Genomic DNA, 21,961 nt, shown 5'->3' with positions numbered 1-21,961 from the left:
TTCCACTCCTGATTTTTCATTATACATATAATTATTCTGTCCTCAGAAGAGTTGGATAAACAGGTTATTTGTAGAGCACAAATTGAGTGATGAAGTCAGACTTGCAGAGTTGTTTTCAGTGGAAATAGCTGATTAAATAGCGATTTATAGCATGACTAATACACAAACATATAACATCAACTTAATGCAAGTGATCAACACAATAAACATTCTGGAATGTAATGCCCTTTCTTCTTGCTTTGCGAAATAGGACGCGGTCGCTGCATTGGTTTCTTACCTACATGGGGTAGAGCGAATTCCGAGTCACCAGATTCAGGGGTATTGGAAATCGGATCCAAGAAGGGTACAGGTGAAGTAAATAATGAATTATTATAAACAGGATGCAGTCAGCATGCCGTATGGGTGTGGTATAACACACCGACAGTTTGGGATTCCGACAGTTATTAGCCCGACGTCGGAATCCCGACTGCACAGCTGGGGGAGCGCAATGAAGCCCCTTGCGGGCTCAGTGGTCCGCTGTGCTCGCCACCTATTTTATTCTCCCTCTATGGGGGTCGTGGACCCCCACGAGGGAGCAGTCTGGATTCCGACGTCGGGGAACTGACTGTCGGAATCCCGACTGTCTGTGAGTCGTCCGGCACCCTGCCGTATACTGTCCCTTCAGCAGTATACTGACATTAGCATCCCAACTGCCTTCAAAAGACCGGCGCCAAAGTTCCCAGTCCGTGTTTGATATGTCTGTCTGCAGAGAAAACGGTACTTATGTATTATCTGGGCTCCCATGTTAAATGCACCCCATTTTTTCATACCCCTACTATCCAATTACGCATGGAGTTGATTTTATATAGTGAAGTAAGGTCAGCTATCAACAATAAAACCAGAGCCTTTAAATTCTATAAAAATAACTTGAATGAGGAGGCGTTCGCAAAATACAAAGAATCAAACAAAACTTGTAAAGGGGTAATCAAAGCAGCTAAAATATTATATGAAGAGTGCATAGCCACTGAAAGCAAAACCAACCCAAAGAAGTTTTTTAACCCCTTCCTGACACAGCCAGTTTTTGCGTTCCTGACAGAGCCATTTTTTTCAAATCTGACATGTATCACTTAAGTGGGTATAACTTTTTTTTGCTTTTACTTATCCCAGTGATTTTGAGATTGTTTTCTCGTGACACATTGTACTTCAAATTAGTGGTAAATTTGGGTCGATACAGTCTGTGTTTTTTTGTGAAAAATACCAAAATGTCGTAAAAAAATGGAAAATTTAGCAATTTGCAAAATGTTAAATTTTCTGCTTGTGAGACAAATAATCATACCACTCAAAATAGTTAATAACTAACATAGACCATATGTCTACTTTATGTTTCCATCATTATTTCAACTTCCTTTTAATTTTTTTGGACACTAGGAGGCTTACAATATGAATAGCAAATTTTCAAATTTTCAAGAAAATTTCAAACACTGATTTTTTTAGGGACCAGTTCAGTTCTGATGTGACTTTGAGGGACTTGTATGTGAGACACCCCCATAAATGATGCCATTTCAAAAACTGCACCCCTCACAGTATTCAAAACAGCATTTTGGAAGTTTGTTAACCCTTTAGGTGTTTCACAGGAATTAAAACAAAGTGAAGGTGAAATTTCAAAATTTCATTTTTTTTGCAGATTTGCAATTTTAATACATTTTTCTAAGGAACACAGTAGATTTTACTAGAGAAATGTGACTAAAAATTGATTCCCCCAATTCTTTTGTTTTCAAAAATATCCTATATGTGGCCCTAGTGTGCACGTTGACCAAACCACAGGCTTCATAATAGAAGGAGCACCTACTTGATTTTGGAGCCTCCTTTTTATGAGATTATTTTTTAGGCACCATGTAGGTTTCTAGGCACCATAAGATGCTAAAATTTAGGAACCCCCCCACAAGTGACCCCATTTTGCAAACTACACCCTTCAGGGAATTCATTTAGGGGTATAGTGTACATTTCAAACCCCCAGGGGTTTCACCAATTTTGATACAACTGGGCTGTGAAAATGAAAAACTTTAATTTTTCATTTTCACAGCTCAGTTGTATCAAAATTGGTAAAACCCATGGGGGTTTGAAATGTACACTATACCCCCTGATGAATTCCCTGAAGGGTGTAGTTTGCAAAATGGGGTCACTTGTGGGGGGGTTCCACTGTATGGGTGCTTCAGGGGTCATTCAACCAGAATCTGTGCTGCAAAATCCAAATATCACTCCTTCCCTTCTGAGTCCTGCCATGCACCCAACTGGTATTTTTTGGTCACATGTGAGGCATTGCCATACTCGGGAGAAATTGGGGCACAGATTTTGGGGTGCTTTGTCTCCTTCATTCCTTGCGAAAATGAAAAATTTTGAGCCAGAACTGCATTTTTGTGTAGGAAGGAGTGATATTTGGTGGTGGAATGAATGGTGGGTGCTATGTCGCATTAGCAAGACCCCCGAAGCACCAATACAGTGGAACCCCCCCCACATGTGACCCCATTTTGCTCACCAGCTTTGGGAGGGGGGCTGGCGCTGCGGCTGGTGGGGGGGTGGGAGGGGTGCTGGCGCTGCGGCAGCCGGGTGGGTGGGAGGGGGGGCTGCCGATCGGTGGTGATCGGTGCTGTACTTAACAGCACCGATCACTGTATATATATATATATATGTGTGTGTGTATATATATATATATGTGTATATATATATATATATATATATATATACACACATATATATATGTATATATATATGTGTATATATATATATATATATATATACATATATACACACATATATATATATATATATTTCATCCCATTTCACTTATAATTCATATTTATGCTGCTGTGCTGCGGCTGGCGGGGGGTGGGAGGGGGGCTGGCGCTGCGGCTGCTGGCTGGGTGGGAGGGAGGCTGCCGGGTGGGAGGGAGGCTGCCGGGTAGGTGGGAGGGAGGCTGCCGGGTGGGAGGGAGGGTGGGCTGGTGATCGGTGCTGTACTTAACAGCACCGATCACCACCGATCTCTGTGTTACCGAGCGGCTTAGCCGCCGGTAACACAGAAAACGCTGCAATTGGCTGTTCACTTTTGAACAGCCAATCGCAGCGATCGCCGACCGGGGGGGCACCCCTGCCCCCCCTGGGCGACGAGGGGGGATGTCTGCTGTCAGGGACAGCAGACATCTCCAAACTGTCACCGCGTCTATAGACGCGGTGACAGTTAGAAGTCATGACGTACATTTACGCCATGTGTCGGGAAGTACTTCCCGACCATGACGTAAATGTACGTCAAATGTCGGGAAGGGGTTAAATACATAAATAGTAAACGTTTAATTAAGGAAAACATAGGCCCACTAACTGATACTAGTGGAAAAAGTGTTACTGAGGACAAGGGAAAAGCAAAACTGTTAAATGAGTTCTTCTCATCAGTATTTACTAAGGGAGAGCAGACTGTGGAACGAACATTTACCACAAATGGGACAAATAAGCCAGATCTCATTGTGGATTTCACGCCAAAGGAAATAATACTGAGGCTAAGCAAACTCAAAACAAATAAGTCACCAGGGCCAGATGGGATTCATCCGAGGGTATTAATGGAATTAAGGGATGAACTAGCTACCCCCCTACATTATATCTTTAGCAAGTCACTATCGTCGGGTATAGTACCAAAAGATTGGAGAATAGCAGAGGTAGTGCCAATATTCAAAAAAGGAAAAAAGGAAGATCCCGCTAATTACAGACCCGTTAGTTTAACATCAATTGTGGGTAAACTATTTGAAGGATTTTTAAGGGATGGTATCCAGGAATATTTAGATCATCACCGTCTACTCAGTACTAACCAACATGGGTTCGTGAAAAATCGTTCATGCCAAACTAATCTACTAGGGTTCTATGAAGAGGTTAGCAAAAACCTCGATAATGGAAATGCTGTAGATGTGATTTTCCTAGATTTCGCTAAAGCATTTGATACTGTCCCACACAAGAGATTGATTAATAAAATGGAGAACCTAGGATTGGGTGAAAATATCTGCAGATGGGTAGGGAATTGGCTATGTAATAGAGAACAAAGAGTGGTTGTGAATGGTGCCGTATCAGATATGATACCGGTACTAAGTGGAGTGCCCCAGGGTTCGGTTTTGGGGCCCATTTTGTTTAACATTTTTATTAACGATATTGGGATAGGGTTACTCAGCAATGTATCCATCTTTGCGGACGATACAAAACTTAGCAAAGTCATCAAATCACCAGAAGATGTCACCATGCTTCAAAATGATATTGCAATTCTAGATGAGTGGGCAAAAAAATGGAAGATGAGGTTCAATGTAGATAAATGTAAGGTTATGCACCTTGGGAGACACAACCAGTGTGCAAGTTACAACCTTAGCGGAGAGGAACTGGGTAATTCCATACTTGAAAAGGATCTAGGAGTCCAAATAGACAGCAATCTAGGATGTAGTGCCCATTGTAATGTAGCTACAAAAAAGGCCAACAAAATTCTGGCATGTATTAAGAGGGGAATGGAAACTAGGAACTCAAGGGTAATTATGCCACTATATAAAGCATTGGTGAGACCTCACCTAGAGTACGGAGTACAGTTCTGGGCGCCACACTATAAAAAGGACATCATAGAATTAGAAAAAGTCCAAAGGCGAGCAACAAAGCTTATTAGGGGAATGGAGAATTTAAGCTACGGGGAGAGATTAAGCAATTTGGGACTATTTACATTAGAAAAGAGACGTTTAAGGGGGGACATGCTCAACATGTACAAGTATATCAAGGGCCAATATAAGGAACTGTCACACACCCTATTTTCCACTAGAAAGGAATCTAGGACGCGAGGGCATGAGTATAGATTAGAAGAAAAAAGATTTCATTCAGCTCGTAGAAAGAATTTCTTTACGGTCAGAACAGTCAAACTCTGGAACTCTCTTCCCAGAGAGGTGGTAACGGCTGGCTCATTAAATGCGTTCAAGGCAAAGTTGGACAAACATTTACTGGAGAAAAACATCCATGGGTACAAATAAGAAATATAATTTGTCTGTAAAATACCAGAACCTACCAAATCAGCAATGGATATCTATACCAGGTTGAACTAGATGGACGCAAGTCTTTTTTCAACCTTACCTACTATATAACTATGTAACTATGTACGCGGTGTCATAAGAAAAACGGGAGCCCAGATATTACATAAATACCGAGAAAACATTTCCATAAAAGACCTATTTTCGAAAGTGACTTTTTGGTAAATCCTGAGACCATATTTCATGCTTAATTGGCCAGTGGATGGAGAAAAACAAGTCTAAAAAGTGCCCTGACACTAGGGAGACTTAACTAAAGGGAGAATTCCCCCGGGATCACCCAGAAACCTCCCAGTGGCATCACTGCATAGATCAGGGCCGCCAATAGGGGGATGCTGTGGGTACAGCTGTCCTGGACCCCGGCCTCTGGAAGGGCCCGGGCAGCTCATTTTGCCCACCGGAACCCCCCCCCCCCCCCGACTGCCTCCACTGTGCTGCGTTCAGTGCGCTGAACAAAGTAGGTACAGGAGCGCAGGCATATTCAACCCAGGACACCAGCGGCCAATTAAAATGCTGCACCGGCTGTTGAGCCAATCAGAGCTCGCGTACCGGCAGACAATAAGAGCGGCGGTGCTGCATTTTAAATGACCTCCGGCATCCTGAGTTGAATAAGCCTGAACTCCGGGACCTCCGGGCTGCAGCTCAGCGGACGAGAAGGTGGGGGAGCAGGAGCCGGGTTATGGTAAGTCAAGTGAGGAGGGGGGGGGGGGGGGGGGGCCCGGGGCCTGGACTGGAAATTAGTCCTGGGCCCCAAAAGATGGCAGCCCTGCATACAATTCACCATGGATCTGATTTTGGTTCACCTGCAAAAGCAAATTCTCTCTCTAATGGACAAAAAAACATGTGCACTGCAGGTGAGGCAGATGCAACATGTGCAGATAGAGTTAAGGTGCCCATACACGGTGCGATGATCACATCCGTTATGGGCTGGATCACATCGCAAGGCATGCATTTTGCAATCGATTTGCATGCGATGTGATGCGAGGGCAGTATAAAAAGTATGTGGGGTTTGTACTTCAAACTGATATCTATATTGCAGTGTAAAAATAAAGCAGCCAGTATTTACCCTGCGCAGAAACAATATGTCACCAAAATCTAATTCTCTCTGCACATGTTACATCTGCCCCACCTGCAGTGCACATGTTTTGTCAATTAGAGAGATAATTAGCTTTTGCAAGTGAACCAGAATCAGGCCCTTTGCATACAATGTATCATATGTGATCCCAGCCAGACTTGCCTGAGGCTTGGCGATGAGAGTTATCTATAGTGAAGCACGTTTGACCTTCAGGCTCCGATGCGATGCTCACGGGACCGCGCAGCACATCGGACCTGATGTCAAACACATTCAGTTTAGACACTTTTCATCCGATTTCTTGCTGGAAATGGACCAAATCGCTGCGGAATTGCAGTAGTGTAAGGGCATCTTTAGACAAACAAGTCTCTAGGTACAAGACCCAAACAAACCATCACACCTCTAGTTGGAAAAGCAAAAAGCAAATAATTAAATGCAAAAATGTATGAAGCCATCGTTCCAGCCTAATGTATGAATTGCTCGCTGGGTTGCAAGTTTTTGGAGCCCAGCGAACAGGTACGTACAATCCCGCCCATGTGCAAGGCTGCGAATGCATCCACAGCTGTGCACATGAGGGGAAAACCATTCAGAATCCCTCACCATCTAACAGGACTGAATTGGGCCCCAGGGCTGCTTCGATGTGTACAGCCTAAACCTTTCTCAACATAAACCCGTCTCTCTCTCTCTCTGGGAATTCAATTGTTTTTAGCGCTGCTGATATGTGGAAAATTGAGAAGGCGCAATAGGGCTTATTGAAACATCTCTGATCATCAATGAGTTAAATCTGGTCCACAGCAGTAGGTCAAGAAGTGGTATAATTGGGACAGCAGGCTGTCTGCTATAATATTCGACAGCGTTTCATGCTATTTTGTTTTCTACTATGACCGGTCCTCTAACATTTTACATCGCTATATTAATGCACAAATTGTTATTTGACTTTATAGTGATCACCGTGTACTGAAGTTAAAAACAAACTAATGACCAACTCCATGGGATAAGACTAAATAACGTCATTACTGGTGCTTTTAACATAAATAACATGTAATGAATATTATGGGTTCTTAAAAGAATTTATTAATGACTCTTAATATCTGCTCTGCAGTTTGTCATTAGGAGGCAGAGGAACCATGCAATTGTTGTTGTCCTTGTACACATCACCACCGCGTCGCACTGAGATTTTTCTATATAAATCTAATTCTCGTGTGATTCCCGAAACCAGTTGGCTCGATCTAGGGACCCTCCATAAGGTAAGTTTCTCCTACTCTTCTGCTTATTCTTTAACTAAAATGAAACATATACAACACCAACATCAGATGTATTATAGGGCACAGATGTGAGGACAGAGATAAAAGGTTTAGAATATTTAATACAAAGCTTGATGACATTTGTAAAGCTTCTTATGATCATTTGTAATCTATGTTTTCATGCATTTGATTTATACTTTTGTTGATCAGTTTAAAACATAAGGAGATTTTAAAGAGGGTGGCATATAATTGCCTGGTATCAAGTGAGGATGGCATTATAAGGGCATGATATATATTTTTTGCAAAATTAGTACAATTTATTTTTAGAACTGTCCAGATATGGCACTGTAATCAGCCCCATACATCAGCCCCATGATTACCCGACCCACCTGCACCACCAATCCGCTGACCAGATCTGCAAATAAAATGATCATATTGATGTAAACTTTTTAGGGCTGGTAAGGTATGTCTGAGGTTGGTCTTATAAAAAGTTTGCAGCCCTAAATGATTGTCAGTCATAATTGATTGACAGTTACTGATTTTTGAAGAATAGCCTGTTCTAGACAAACTCACAGTTGTGCTATTGGGAGGAATTCAATTAGCCATTGATTCCCAGGCCCTAATTCAATTAGCCCCGGTAGCTGGCAGCTTTGGGGATCTCTCTTTCTTCAGGATTCTTTCAGCTCCCTAATAACTAACCTCTTTTAGCAGCTGTTAACTCGAAAACACAGGGATTTGGGAACTTATCCTGGATCGATGTGTCTTTGCGCAAAATTGGGTCAGTGCCCCAAGGGATAAACAGGATGTAATTGAATAGACCAATTGTACCATCAGACAAAATATTGCAGTCAACACCATTTTTTTGGTTTGTTTATTTTATTTTTTGGTGGGAGACTTTAACGCTAGTAACTGATTTCCCACTATTGTCTAATTGTCTATTTCATTATGAAGGACATGACAGTGCACCAAGGAACAGTAAAAGTCTTTTGAATTTTATTTCCTTTCAGTGATTGGTGCTTTTAAATGTAAACCCTTTCTCGGATTTGCTTTCAATATTTTTAGGTCTTTATGGTGAAGCTCCACTATTTGGAAAGGGTACTTATGATTTTAAAATCGGGTCGGAAAAATCGCATTGAATCGCATGCGATCCGACGCGATTTTCCATAGGATTCAATGTTAAGAAGGTCCTGTTCATTTCCCCACTATCCAAGTGGGCATAGAGTTGATTTTATGGTACTCTTTACCTAGAACGGCGCCCGCGATCAGAATCGCGGGCGTCGGGGGTAAAAAATCGCGGTAATCGCGGGCATCGCGGGTAAATCGCGGGTACACCAAAATCGGGTACCCGCGATTACCGCGATTTTCCCATAGGGAACAATGTTAAAAAGCCTGATTGACCGCGATTTTACTGTAAAATGCCTCAATGCCCGCGATTTTCCCATAGGAATCAATGTTAAATGGGCTACAGAGCCCAAATAGCCCCAATTAACCCTTAAATGTCCCCCCAATTTTTGTACGCCACCCCACGATCCACGCCAACCCGAAGCGTGGCGAGCGCAGCGAGCCCGCGAGGGGCGGCGGTACGCGTCCTCCGACCTTTTCATGCCCTACTATCCACGTCGGCGTGGAGTTGAGAATAGAATAGTGTGGCGAGCGCAGCGAGCCACCGAGCCCGAAGCGTGGCGAGCGCAGCGAGCCCCGCGAGGGGACGCGGATACCTTCACAGGTAAACGCGTCCCTTCGCGGGCTTCACAGGTGTCCGCGTCGCCACGCACACCTGTGAAGTCCGCGAGGGGACGCGTATAACTGTGAAGGTATCCGCGTCCCCTCGCGGGGCTCGCTGCGCTCGCCACGCTTCGGGCTCGGTGGCTCGCTGCGCTCGCCACACTATTCTATTCTCAACTCCACGCCGACGTGGATAGTAGGGCATGAAAAGGTCGGAGGACGCGTACCGCCGCCCCTCGCGGGCTCGCTGCGCTCGCCACGCTTCGGGTTGGCCTGGATCGTGGGGTGGCCTACAAAAATTGGGGGGACATTTAAGGGTTAATTGGGGCTATTTGGGCTCTGTAGCCCATTTAACATTGATTCCTATGGGAAAATCGCGGGCATTGAGGCATTGAATGCAAAATCGCGGTCAATTAGGCTTTTTAACATTGTTCCCTATGGGAAAATCGCGGTGATCGCGGGCATCGCGTCGCGGCCGTTTATGTGCTGCCCGCGATGTCGCGATCACCGCGATGGGCGCCGTTCTAGGTAAAAAGTAACGATTTTATAAAGCGTGGCGAGCGCAGCGAGCCACCGAGCCCGAAGCGTGGCGAGCGCAGCGAGCCCCGCGAAGGGCCGCGGATTACTTAAAATGTTTTCCTTATCCCCTTCCCGACATATGACGTACATTTACGTCATATGTCGGTTGCGGGGGAATCAAGCCAGCTCACGGAGTGAGCTGGCTTGAAAGAGAGCAGGTAATGGCTGTATATTACAGCCAGGTACCTGCTCTCACGGCCACGAGCGGCGAGTTCGCCGCTCGTGGCCGTTTAACCCTTTAAGCACCGCGGGCAAAGCGCCCGCAGTGCTTTAATAGCTGATCGGAGGGGGGGCGCCCCCCTCCGGCGCCGATCGGGGCCCCCCGCGGCGAGATCGGAGGGTGCCGATCGGTTGCCATGGCAGCCAGGGGTCTAATGTAGACCCCTGTGCTGGCCGTGTCAGCATTCCTATTACATCCTGCCTGAGGCAGGATGTAATAGGAAGTGCTGAAAATCACTATGTTCAGCCATAGAGCTCTATGGCTGAACCTAGTACAGGCGATCGCGCCCCTAGTGGTCAAGTACACTAGGGGGCCTTGTAGTAAAAGTTAAAAAAAAAATAAGTTTACAAATAAAAAAAAAATAAAAAAATATTAAAAGTTCAAATCACCCCCCTTTCCCCATTTCACAAATAAAAATAAATAAAAAATAAAAAAAATAAACATATTTGGTATCGCCGCGTTCCTAAAAGTCCGATCTATTAAAATATAACATTAGTTATCCCGCACGGTTAAAGGCGTAAACGGAAAATAATTCCCAACGCCAAAACTACGTTTTTTGGTCGCATCGCCTACCCAAAAAAAAATAACTAAAAGAGATCAGAAAGTCGCCCATATCCCATAATGGTATTAATTAAAAAGTACACTTCAGCCCGCAAAAAATGAGCCCTCACCCAGGTCCGTAGGTGGAAAAATAAAAAAGTTATAAGCCGCAGAACATGGCGACGCGACGCAAATTAGAAAAACCGTAAAAGTTTCAATTTTTTTTTTAGTGGTAAAACATAATGAAAACTATATAAGTTTGGTATCACCGGAATCGTAACGACCCATAGAATAAAGATAACCCATCATTTTAAACGAACTATGAACTCCAAAAAAACCGTAACCAGCGCAAAATTGTGGAATTGCGTTTTTTTTCTTTTTTACCCCACATTGAATTATTTCCTGATTCCCCAGAATATTATACGGTATAGTAAATGGTACCATTAAAAAGTACAACTTGTCCCGCAAAAAAAAAAGCCCTCATGTGTCTATATAGCCGGAAAATTAAAAAAGTTACGCTTATTTGAACGCGAGGAGGAAAAAAAAAAAATTAACAAAAAATGCCTCGTCGGGAAGGGGTTAAGGTAAGGCATACAATCACAAAATCGGGCGCCCAGATACTACATAAGTACCTTGGAATGTTAGTAACCAGCTTCTGTTGATCATTGTAAATTATTCCCAAATAAATCAATGGGGGGAATATTTTTTATAGTTTGTGAATTTTATGTAGATTATATTCCCTTCTTATATTTTACATTGGTTAGATACACTCACTAACAGAATTTATTCGTGTATCAAGTTTGCATACAGTGCTGCGGTGAGATGTGACTTACCCCCATACACCGGTACCCCCATACACCTCTGATGGTGTCCCTGATTGTATGCTCTGCACCCCAAACCTGACCACCCCAGCTGCCTCATTATTCACCTCCAAACAGCAGGTTACGCTGGCTCTGTGTACAAGCAGTGCAGAGGGATGACATCACAGTTACCCGCCAGCTATGATGCTATACTGACACATCAAGCTTACCTGGGTCGGCCATTGGTGTGTACTCAGTCTAAGGGGTACATTTCCAAAGCTTCTTAAAAATTAAAAGAGGGGATTTTGCCCATAGCAACCAATCAAATTCTGCCCCAGCCCCATTTTCGGTGCATGTGCAAACCTCAGCAGCGAGCGGCTTTGTGGCAAGTTACCCACTCGCCAGGCAGTTCGCTGCGGGGAGGGAGGGCCGGGGACATGTAGGGAGGCACGCCCAGAGTTTTATGGGCATACCCCATATGGGCATGGTGATGCCTGTTGGGGGGGAGCACTGACAGCACATGGCGTCAGCGTCTGCTCAGCGAACAGCAACGGAAATAAAAGTCAGCGTCCATCGAATGATTTCTCTTCACTTTGGCCGCATGCTAGGGGATGTGTTCGCGTTCACAATCATCCCCTCGTGGGATTCGGCGGGGGGCAGGGCCGGTGCAAGGCACCGGAGCACCCCAGGCGAGGGGGGGTGGGGCGCCCCGGTGCCTACGGGGGGGGATACCTGCAGCGCTGTGTGATCTGGCGACGGGGTCCCTGCAGTGATGCGCGCTATCCGGCAGCCAGGCGGCGGCGCAGGAAGTGCTGATGGGTTTGAAAACTCGCCGCACGCTGATTGGCTGAATCTCAGCCAATCAGCATGCTGAATGTTTTCAAACCCAGCAGCGCTTCCCGCGCCGCCTGGCTGACGGATAGCGCGCATCACTGCAGGGACCCCGCCGCCAGATCACACAGCGCTGCAGGTACCCGGCATGGACACCCCTGCAGCCTCCATGCGAGAGGTGAAGTGCCGCCCTCCAGTGGCTGGCGCCCTAGGCAAATGCCTAGATTTGCCTAGTGGTGGCGCCGGCCCTGGCGGGGGGACATTCGGCCAGGTGGTGGTGTTTTTTGGGCTCGCTAGGCAGCAAATGAACATAGCCTGGTGAGCCAACCTGAATCAGGTCCAGAATGTCAACAAACAATTTTAGGGTTAGGGTAATGGAACCCAATCAATTTGGACAATTCTGCATGACGTAGATAATTGTGTGGGATTCACGGATTGCTGGTTCAGAACACAAAGTGATCGGACTGACTGACAAATAGTAATATGCTGATAGTTTATCGACCGTCCTATTGTGAGACCGCTACTAATATTATACCAGTTTATTGGGGCACAATCATGATTCGCAGATCTGATCTTTGGATATAAAGAAAATCTACAAATGTCAGTAATGCCTGGACGCACACTGGTGGATTTGAGAATTGTTAAATTGGTGAGAAAATTGCAAAATTTGTAAATCTTTTTTTTTTATTGCTAATAGAAAATAATATAGTAGAAATCTAATGTAGATAGTGCAAATCTAGGGGGTTATTCTGGTTCACTCACATAGGCAAATTCCTTTTTCAAATATACAAAACCATGTGCACTGCAGGTGGGGTAGATGTAACTTGTGCAGAGAGAATTAGATTTGGGTGGGGCTTTACTTCAAAGTGAGATCTATATTGCAGTGTAAAATCAAAATATCCGACCCAAATCTAATTCTCTATGCACATGTTACATCTGCCCCACCTGCAGTGCACATGGTTTTGTCCAGAGGCGTACCTAGATATTCGTAAGCCCCATAGCAAAAGTTTGTAAGGGCCCCCTATTTAGCAACTGATGGTGATACATGTATGTAAAACATATTACTTAGACAGCAAAGATGGGCCCCCTTCAGCACTGGGCCCCATAGCAGCTGCACCCCTTGCACCTATGGTAGTTACGCCCTTGGTTTTGTCCATTTGAGAAGGAATTTGCTTTGCGAGTGAACCAGAATAAGGACCCTAATGTGTTCACTGCAGCATTCGATTCGATGTCTATCTGCTGCCTGAAGCCAGTGTTGAAGTAATAGCAAATCAAATGCACATCGATTGAAAAATCGAATAGAAAATAGTTGAAATTGAAAAGGAGCAGTATTTCAGAGCAGGTTGAATAGTCCATATCTAATAGAAATCAAATCAAAAAAATAATTAAACCTTGTGTAGGCACCTGAAGGTACAGTATCTAGACACTGTAAATCAACTGGAGTCAGTTTAGGATGATGGTTGACAAGTCAATGTAAAATGCACTGTGGTCCCAATATATGTTTGTAGCAATGGGGGTTTACCATGCGATGGAGGGATTATCGTCAGACTGTGTATGTGCTGTGGTTGCATTGCGCATTCCATTTTGGAGATGTAAACAGAGTATATATGGGAACTCACAAGGCTCCCTGTATCCCCGATGTTCCTCAGTTTTGCTGTAATTGTGTATGCAGTTGTGATTGAGATTACAATCGCTCAGACGGGAGTCTCTTTTCATTTCTGTCCGGCAGCTTCACTTACCAACATTAGAAGCTCCTTAGCCTAGTCTAGTGAATGCCAGTTGCTTTTGCCTGTGAACCTAAATAAGACAATTGATGTTGTTGACATTCTGGCAATGTCGACTTTATATCAGTGTCAGCATTGTAAATGTTGAAATCTGACATGTCAACATGCTGTCCATGTCAAAATCTAGAAGGTCAAAATTCAGACCATGTTGACATTCTCATGTCAACACTTGCAAATGGTCAGGGAAGACACACGCAGAAGTATCTCCTAACCAGGGTTTCCAAACATAAATCAGTGGAGACTGAGTTATATTTACAGAAATGCCCAGTGTTTGCATGTCGGATCGCCACCACTGCCCCTAACTGTGCGAGCACCACACTGCCAGTGCAGGTCAGAGGGCACTTGCACAAAAGCCCTGCACATAACTAACCATCGGTCCACCGTGCAAATGCATTTAGCCTACTTTGAAACCTTGCACAGCAGAACGAACCGGGCCATAAAGCAGCCCCAGCACGCCCTTGTGCGCTCACATACAACAAGGTGACGTAGTTGTGGTTCAGCTAAGGGGGGTGTGCCACAAGTCAGGGAGGCCTGGCCTTGCAGAATGCCCCCATCTATCTGTATGCCAGCTACTGGTGGGCAACACAGGTAATCAGGTGGACTGAGAGCCAGAAGACTGCTCCAATCAACCAATCCTGCTCTCTGTGTGACCGGACCAGCCCCACGGGCCATCGGCCCTAATAGCATTTGCCAGAAGTGAAACGCAATTTGTTCAAATTGCACAAAAAGATGACAAAGTCTCTGGCAAAGAATATTTATACTATAATGTGTATTTGTTTTATTTCTATTTTATAGCCTTCAACCATGATGCTCAATACAGTCCTGATGTGTGTGGCAATGTCCCAAGCGATCCAGACCATGCTGACATCAGACCCTGGCAATGCCAATGGGAGACTTGCAGACTTTAACTCTGGAACCTATACGGGCAGAGACAACTACCCAGGTTTACTGCGCAAAGTGAAAGAATCCGGGCCGGTCGTGCCAGGTAAGAGTCATACAGGGGGAAATTTATCAAATCTTGGAGAGAGAAAAAGTACAGAAGTTGCTGGTAGTGCCCCAATCAGCTTCTGTCATTTTTCTAGCCTGTAAAATGAGAGAATCTGATTGGTTGGTACTTTATTGCTCTCCAAGTTTTGAACAAGATGTATTTTTCTATAGAAACAAAAGGATTCAAAACCTTGATTTATTTTAAAAATGGAGGCACTTTCTCTGGGCACTGTTAGCATGAGCTAACGGATCTTATTCTGGTCCTTTGGCCCCTTCATTCACATGCATGTGCAAACGCAGGGTGTGTGCAGCCAGGGTGAACAAACTGATTGCCGGGCGCATGCATCCAACATCTGGTGGGGGGCGTGAGGCGGCAGGTCGGGCCATTTACATATGGGAATGTCCAGCGTTTTATTGGCGTTCCCGTTTACTGGGTGTTCTCATACAAATGCCCCAATGACATGGGTGCGGGGGTTGGTCAGCTGACATCACTGAATCTAACTGGGTGCTATGAGCATCCCATCTTCACTAGAACACCCATCTTTGTAAATTTACCCCTATGTTTCTATCTAAAACTAGGATGTACTAAGGGGAAAATGCGATAAAACCCCCGTTTTCAGATTTCGCATTTTCAAATGTACTTAGACCTGGCCACCGCGTCTTTGCCAGGCAGGGTATCACCACCTTTGCATGGCAATACCCTACAGAAGCCTATGGGCTTCTTATCGCCTCCTGCCGCAGACACTGACCCCACTCTGACAGTCCCATCCTCCGCCAAAATCCTCCTCCCCTTGCACCATGTCACAGCCGGAGGCCCTGCCGGCTACAGGGGGGGAGGAGGAGGCGCCAGAGACAGCCGTCGAAGCCCTGGGATGTGACGGAGACCACCGCAAACCACATCACAGGTATCGCTGGGGGCCTCCGTCACCGCATTGCAACACTAGCCACATATGTTAGTACAGGTGGGGGGCGATGTATTTTAATACATCCCGCCCTAAGGGTTATCCTTCAGTAAAGCTCCAAAAACCCCAAAACAGATTGCTGTAACATTTATCAGGTACTTATATGTTAGTTGGGCGCCCACTATAGTTAGTAGGCTCATACGTCGGCATGGAGTTGATTTTATATAGTGTGGCGAGCGCAGTGAGCCCGAAGCATGGCGAGCATAGCGAGCCCCGCGAGGGGACGTGGAAAACTAAGCAAATAGCTAAGTGGGTGCCCAACTAACATGTAAGTACCATTTATCATCCCCGGCTACAACCCTGCCCTGAGGACCCTACACCTTTGTAGCAGACATAGGTGCTAATAACATTCGTCTGCGCGTTTCAGGGAGCTTGGCGAGATCCGAATTGATCAGAATGGACACAGGAACAGCTGAAGAAGATCTGATGGAGGATTACAGTCTGCTGGACCCAAGGGTAAATAATACACATATTAAAAAATGCCTGTTACCTATATCCAATGGAGGCCTTCAACAATTCTCTAGGGGACAAGCCTTACCAGTATAAGGGTTGTGGTGTCACGAAGAGGGTCATGGGAGGGGCGCATCCTCACGGCCTGATCCCCCATCATTCTGGGTGTCGCAAAGTGCCACCCAGCTGTCCTCAGTGCCAGCAACTACACAGTGGGAGGAGCTGAGTGCTGCAGGTAATGTTACAGTTCAGCACCCGGTTCCTGTCACTGAAGATGAGCCGCCATTTTGGTGACACCCCTTGAAGGGTGACAACTGGGAGTGAAGCTAATGCCTATCCAGTCTGTCCATACAGATGTGTACGTCATGATACAGGTTGGCTGAGGAATAACTGAGTTGTGTTTTTGGAATATTCAGGGCTAATAAATTACTTATGATGTCCACCGCATTACATGGCAACACGTGGGTGGGGGCGGTGATCAGGAGGACCAGTAGCAATGCAGTCTCTTGTTTGCAGCTTGTGATTTGTCCTCAAGCTCCAAACCCCCCTCCTCATGCGTTTCTGGGTGTAGGGAGGTTTGGACAGGCCCACAGGGTACAGGAGAAAGCCCCCAGTGGGGCCCCACTGACAGAGGGCCCACCTCCTCCTCTAGGGATCAGGTTCCAGGCCGTGCACTAGTATTATACTGTAGACATGTATACACTAGCAGTATTTACTATATAAATCTATATAAATTTATCAAGGGGCGCAGATCATGCGCTCCCTAAGACAGAGGTTCCCAAGTTCTGTCCTCAAGGCACCTCAACAGTCCAGGTCTAGGGATATCTTTGCTTGTGCACACATGGTGTAATCAAACTGACTGAGGTACTAATGAAGTCCCATCTGTCTACTCGTGAAACCTGGTCTGTAATGGTGCCTTGAGAACTGTTTTCAGGAAACATTACTCTAATGTTTAGCCACAGCCCCTCTAGAGACTGGCAACACCCTAAACATGCATACCTCCCAACTGTCACGATTTTAGAGGGACAGTCCCGATTTTCGGGTCCTGTCCCGCTGTCCCACCCACGGCAGGCATTGTCCCGCTGCGGGGGGTGGCAGTTGGGAGACCCCCCAATCTAGTAGAATAGATGCTGTGCGCATGCGCACCGCGTCTATTCTCGTATGAAAATTAGGTAGCGGCTAATTAGCATAAGTCACACCCTCATTTGCATATGCCCCGCCCCCTTTCCGGGCGCTCGAGTGTCCCTATTTCTTCACGTCAAAAGTTGGGAGGTTTGAACATGGGCTCCTGCCACTGCACTCTTCACGCCCCAGTCCGGCACTGGATTTAGCTGTAGATGAAATGGAGGAACCCTGGACAAATAAAGCGATACAGCTAGGGGGAGAACTTACACACTACCACACACCCTTTCACTAGGTGGAAGGGGTTTATTTACTAAGACGGAATGTTTCCTATAGCAACCATTCAGAATCTACTTATATAATTAGCACCTTCTAAAAGATTATGTTTAACTAGTTAATAGCCTGTCAAAATTAAGGCCTCTGCAATGTACTTCACTTTGAGCTGTGACAGTTTTTACTTTCAATTTGAGCTGTGACAGTTTCTAGCACACACTTTCCACCCCAGTCCCTATCTGCTCCTGCCTCCCATCTGTCTACATAGCTCCCTCTCTCCATACCCAGCAAGTTTGGAACAGATCAGTGTCCTTCAAAAATTGCTTTAGCTTTCTGTTATGACATCTTATAGCACACAAAGGAGTGATTTGATCCGTGGAGTGGCCTCTAGTGGTCACTGGCGGTACTTCACCTCATAGAGGTGAGGAGTAGTTAGTATTTTATATATATATATATATATGTTTTACGAACTAGTCCTTTCTCCACCTCAGGCGTTGTCACTGGAGGTCTCTTCCCGAGAGGAGCGTTCACCAAGGAGATGTGTCCGGCTTCTGGAGTCTTGTATCGGGCACCTACCCTGCTGCAGCCCCTGTGCCACCTGTTACTGTCGTTTCTACGGCGCCATTTGCTACTGCCGAAAAACCAGCACCAATTGCCACCAAGGCAAGAATTAGCAGCGTTGGCCCGTTCGGAGGCCCAGAAGGAAGCTCTACTATATAATGCTCTGTAATATTATCAAACTGTATAGTTACCTCTATTTTCTCTACACAAATTTGTTACTTGCTTTATATAAACTCTCTGTAAGGTATCATAATACGTAGGACCGGTGATTACTATATCTGATTACCATATCTGTACACACATTATTTCTTCTGCTCCTTTCTCATTAGAAGATCCTGATCTTGGCTTGGGTAAGGAAAGTATTTATCAATCACAGAACCAGTGCGGACATATTAATTTGTCATTCATTGTAAAATATCTAAATATGCAAATAGCGTAGAAAAATGCTTCTTTTAAGATTTAGAACAATGATTAACAGTTTATAAAACAAACATACGATGGGCACATATTGGGCCTTATTCAGGCCTGTTCACTAGGCTGCATATAAATGGTAAATGACGCTAACCGGCTGACCGAAAGACCGCTCTCCCCCCCCCCCCCCGCGCGCACCAATCCCCGCATTTGCATGCAAGGGGATGTGTACGCTTACACATCCCCTCACATGCGGTCACACAGGTGAAAAATCATTCGATGGTCGCTGAAAAGTCATTAGAATGATTTCTTCCCCACTCGCAGATAAAAGTCAGTCTGTGCAGACCCCCACCATTGAAAACAGGCCAATTTTGGCCACTACTGAACCTAGTCTGAATCAGGCCCATAATTGTCTGCAATTTACTGGCACAGTTAGGTCAATATAGCCATTAGATTTAAAGTGGCGATTCGTTTTAAGGCAATACAAGGTTGTTTTTCCATCGAAAATAATTGCTGCTTTAAATCCAGTGGCTATACTGTAGGCATCACACTGGCACCAACAAATCAGAACTCATTACATATGGGCCTGTACGTCTTTGCAAATTACAGTCAAATCGGAGAAAACTACTAACAGAATAGTAACGATAACTAGTGACCATAACTAATAGTATAGACCCCTTTTACACTTACATTAAAATCATTGCACGTGAACATGCATCAACCCAGGATTTGGTATTTAGACAATACCAGGGTCAGGCCGAGACCCGTGAATCTGTCAGCTGACTAGACCTGGCAAATTAGACCTAGGTCACATGTGTTAAATGTCATTATCCAGTTACGCATATGGGCAGGGGCGCCGACAGGCCAGTTGGGCCAAGTAAAATTGAGGGGGTGTGGCCACCTGCTGGGGTGTGGCCACACCGCTTTGAAAAAACTAACAAAACAAAACAAGAGGGGGAGAGAGGACCGGCTGCCGCTGCAGCAGTCTCTCTCTCTAGCTCAGCACACGGCACTGAGCAGCATGTGCTGAGCTGGGGAGAGAGGCTGTGCTGCAGCAGCCTGTCATCTCTCTCCCCACTGCTCGGCTACCTGAAATGGGGGAGTGTGACCTGTGTGACCAAACAGCAGGCCGAGGCCTAGGTAAAAAGCCACAGTGGACCTCCCTCGTCTCTAGGATCATACAACGAGGAGATGTCAGGGAGTTCCAGCTCATAAAATTGCGACCCTATTGGCAAATCATGGGGTGGGGGAAAAAATGTAATTTAGAGGTTAGTGAAATATAATTTCTTCAGTCATATTCCTGATTAGTTAGATTTATACTGTTTTTTTTTTTTTTTTAAAGCTGGGAACATGCTTTTCTCTTCTTTGTCTTACTGTCATTTAAATAAACTATATACAAAAGGAAGACACCATTTCTATCAATGATATTTCTTTGCTCGTACTTAATCCGGAGATATTATTTACAGTTGGAACAGATTTATATTACGTGTATTCATCGGGTTGTCCTGAGACTTCGTCCTCGTGTGTCTGTGACCATTGGACAATTGCACTATATAGGATGACAAATCTATCTATCTATCTATCTATCTATCTATCTATCTGTCTGTCTGTCTGTCTGTCTGTCTGTCTGTCTGTCTGTCTGTCTGTCTGTCTGTCTGCCTATTTATTACCAGTTATTTATATAGCGCACACATTTTCCACAGCACTTTACTTCTGTATCTAAAGGTGCGTACAGACGCATCGATTTGCTTTCGCTTTCCCCTCTACACATCCCTTTCGATTTTGCCTTTGATTTTCCCATTTGTTTTCACATTCTATCTGCACTTTTGCATTCGATTCAATTTAAATTCTATGGTGCAGTGTACCCATTTGATTCAGTAATTCTGGATCGAATTTGATATTTCCTTGCCTGCTTTTTTTGATATAGAGGAAACTGGAGCGTGTATCAAATCGAATGCCAGTCGAAAGTGTCCTAAAAACCATTCGATTTCAATTAGGTTTCCATTCGATTTTGCTTCTATAAGCAAAATCGAATCAAAAACACGGAAAAATCGAAGCGTGTGTACACAGCTTAAAACAGACCCCTTTGTATTGTAGAGCAAGTATTTATTCAAATATGTGGTTATCAAGGATGCCAGCTATCATTGATTCTTGTTGTTGATTTGTAATTTGCCACAGCACCACACAGTGGGGAAATAAGATTATACATAAAACCACGGTATGCAAGAAGAAAGAAAGGTGGATGGTTCCTTGGGTGGAGGGGCATGGCCTCTCACCACGTCCCCATTTTTTAAATTTTTGGGGGGCGTGCTCAGTACTCCCCGAGCAGCTCCCCACCCCAGTGATCACTGACTGCTTTGAAAAGAGGAGAAACGGTGATCATTGGCTCTCACAGCTGCCCCCCCCCCCCCTCTTCCGTGGGACAGTGTCCAATTAGCAGGACTTACCTGCTCTAATGGAGATAGTTGTTAGGTATAGTATGTGTCATTAATTCTAGGACGTATTTAATGATAGAATAATAGAATAATTTAGAGCAGTGGTCAGGGAACAGGGGTAAATTACCCCAAATAGGGTAAAAATGACATTATTTGGGGTAATGGACGGTAGTGCTGCCGAGACACATCCGGGCATTCATATGAATCTATATGCATGCCCAGCTGTGTTTCGGCAGCGTGACCGTCCATTACCCCCAGGAATTTCATTGCCTATATAATCTATATATAGATTCTGTGTGCATGCCCGGCTGTGTGTGTTACACATTTGTAGTGTACAAGGACCTGACGCAGTGTAGTGCACCAGGCCCTTATATATCACACGCTTCCTTGCGTGATGCCCAGGCCCTGCCTCCAAGTCCACTTCTTCAGTAGAGTCAACTAGTTGCTGCGCCATCTCGGCAGCACTCGGCAGTCTGTACTGCCGCTGCGGTGCCAAGTTTCTTTGCCTAGATATTGACTCCTGTCAAGGTATACCCATATCTAGTCTATGGAGAAAAATTTGCACAGATTGTCACTATATCATCTTGTAATACTGACACTAATAGTTGCCTGGACCAGGGCCGGATTAAGCCTTCAGGGGCCTGGGACACATTAGACAGGGTTGCCCCCTCCCACTTGTCATTACTGGCCACAAACTGCATGGGAGAATATTACACTGTAAAAAAACAGAGTAAAGGCAGTATAAACTTGGTCAATGGGTAACTGCAGGGGGCGGGATTAATATAAACATATATATATATGAAAAGCCTGTGTTTGTCCCTCTGTACCTTACTCTGTAGGATCCCTGACATGCTTAGTGCTACCTGTGATTAAAAACCCTCCCATGACGA

General features: G+C 45.1%; 1 protein-coding gene across 1 annotated transcript; it reads left to right on the top strand.

The window, feature by feature from the left end:
- The first annotated feature begins 257 nt into the window (after nt 1-257).
- AGRP (agouti related neuropeptide) lies at nt 258-18,809 on the top strand. The gene is made up of 5 exons (XM_083164054.1): nt 258-349; nt 7,250-7,394; nt 14,666-14,855; nt 16,187-16,275; nt 18,156-18,809. The coding sequence occupies exons 2-5, from the start codon at nt 7,275-7,277 to the stop codon at nt 18,336-18,338; spliced, it is 582 nt and encodes a 193-aa protein (XP_083020180.1). The 5' UTR covers nt 258-349; nt 7,250-7,274; the 3' UTR covers nt 18,339-18,809.
- Nucleotides 18,810-21,961: the final 3,152 nt, after the last annotated feature.

This window comes from Crinia signifera, chromosome 11 (genome assembly GCF_055691185.1).
Source record: "Crinia signifera chromosome 11, ASM5569118v1, whole genome shotgun sequence".
In the NCBI taxonomy this organism is placed as follows: domain Eukaryota; kingdom Metazoa; phylum Chordata; class Amphibia; order Anura; family Myobatrachidae; genus Crinia; species Crinia signifera.
The sequence above is the reverse complement of the archived record's forward strand: the minus strand, read 5'-3'. Positions and strand labels throughout refer to the sequence as shown.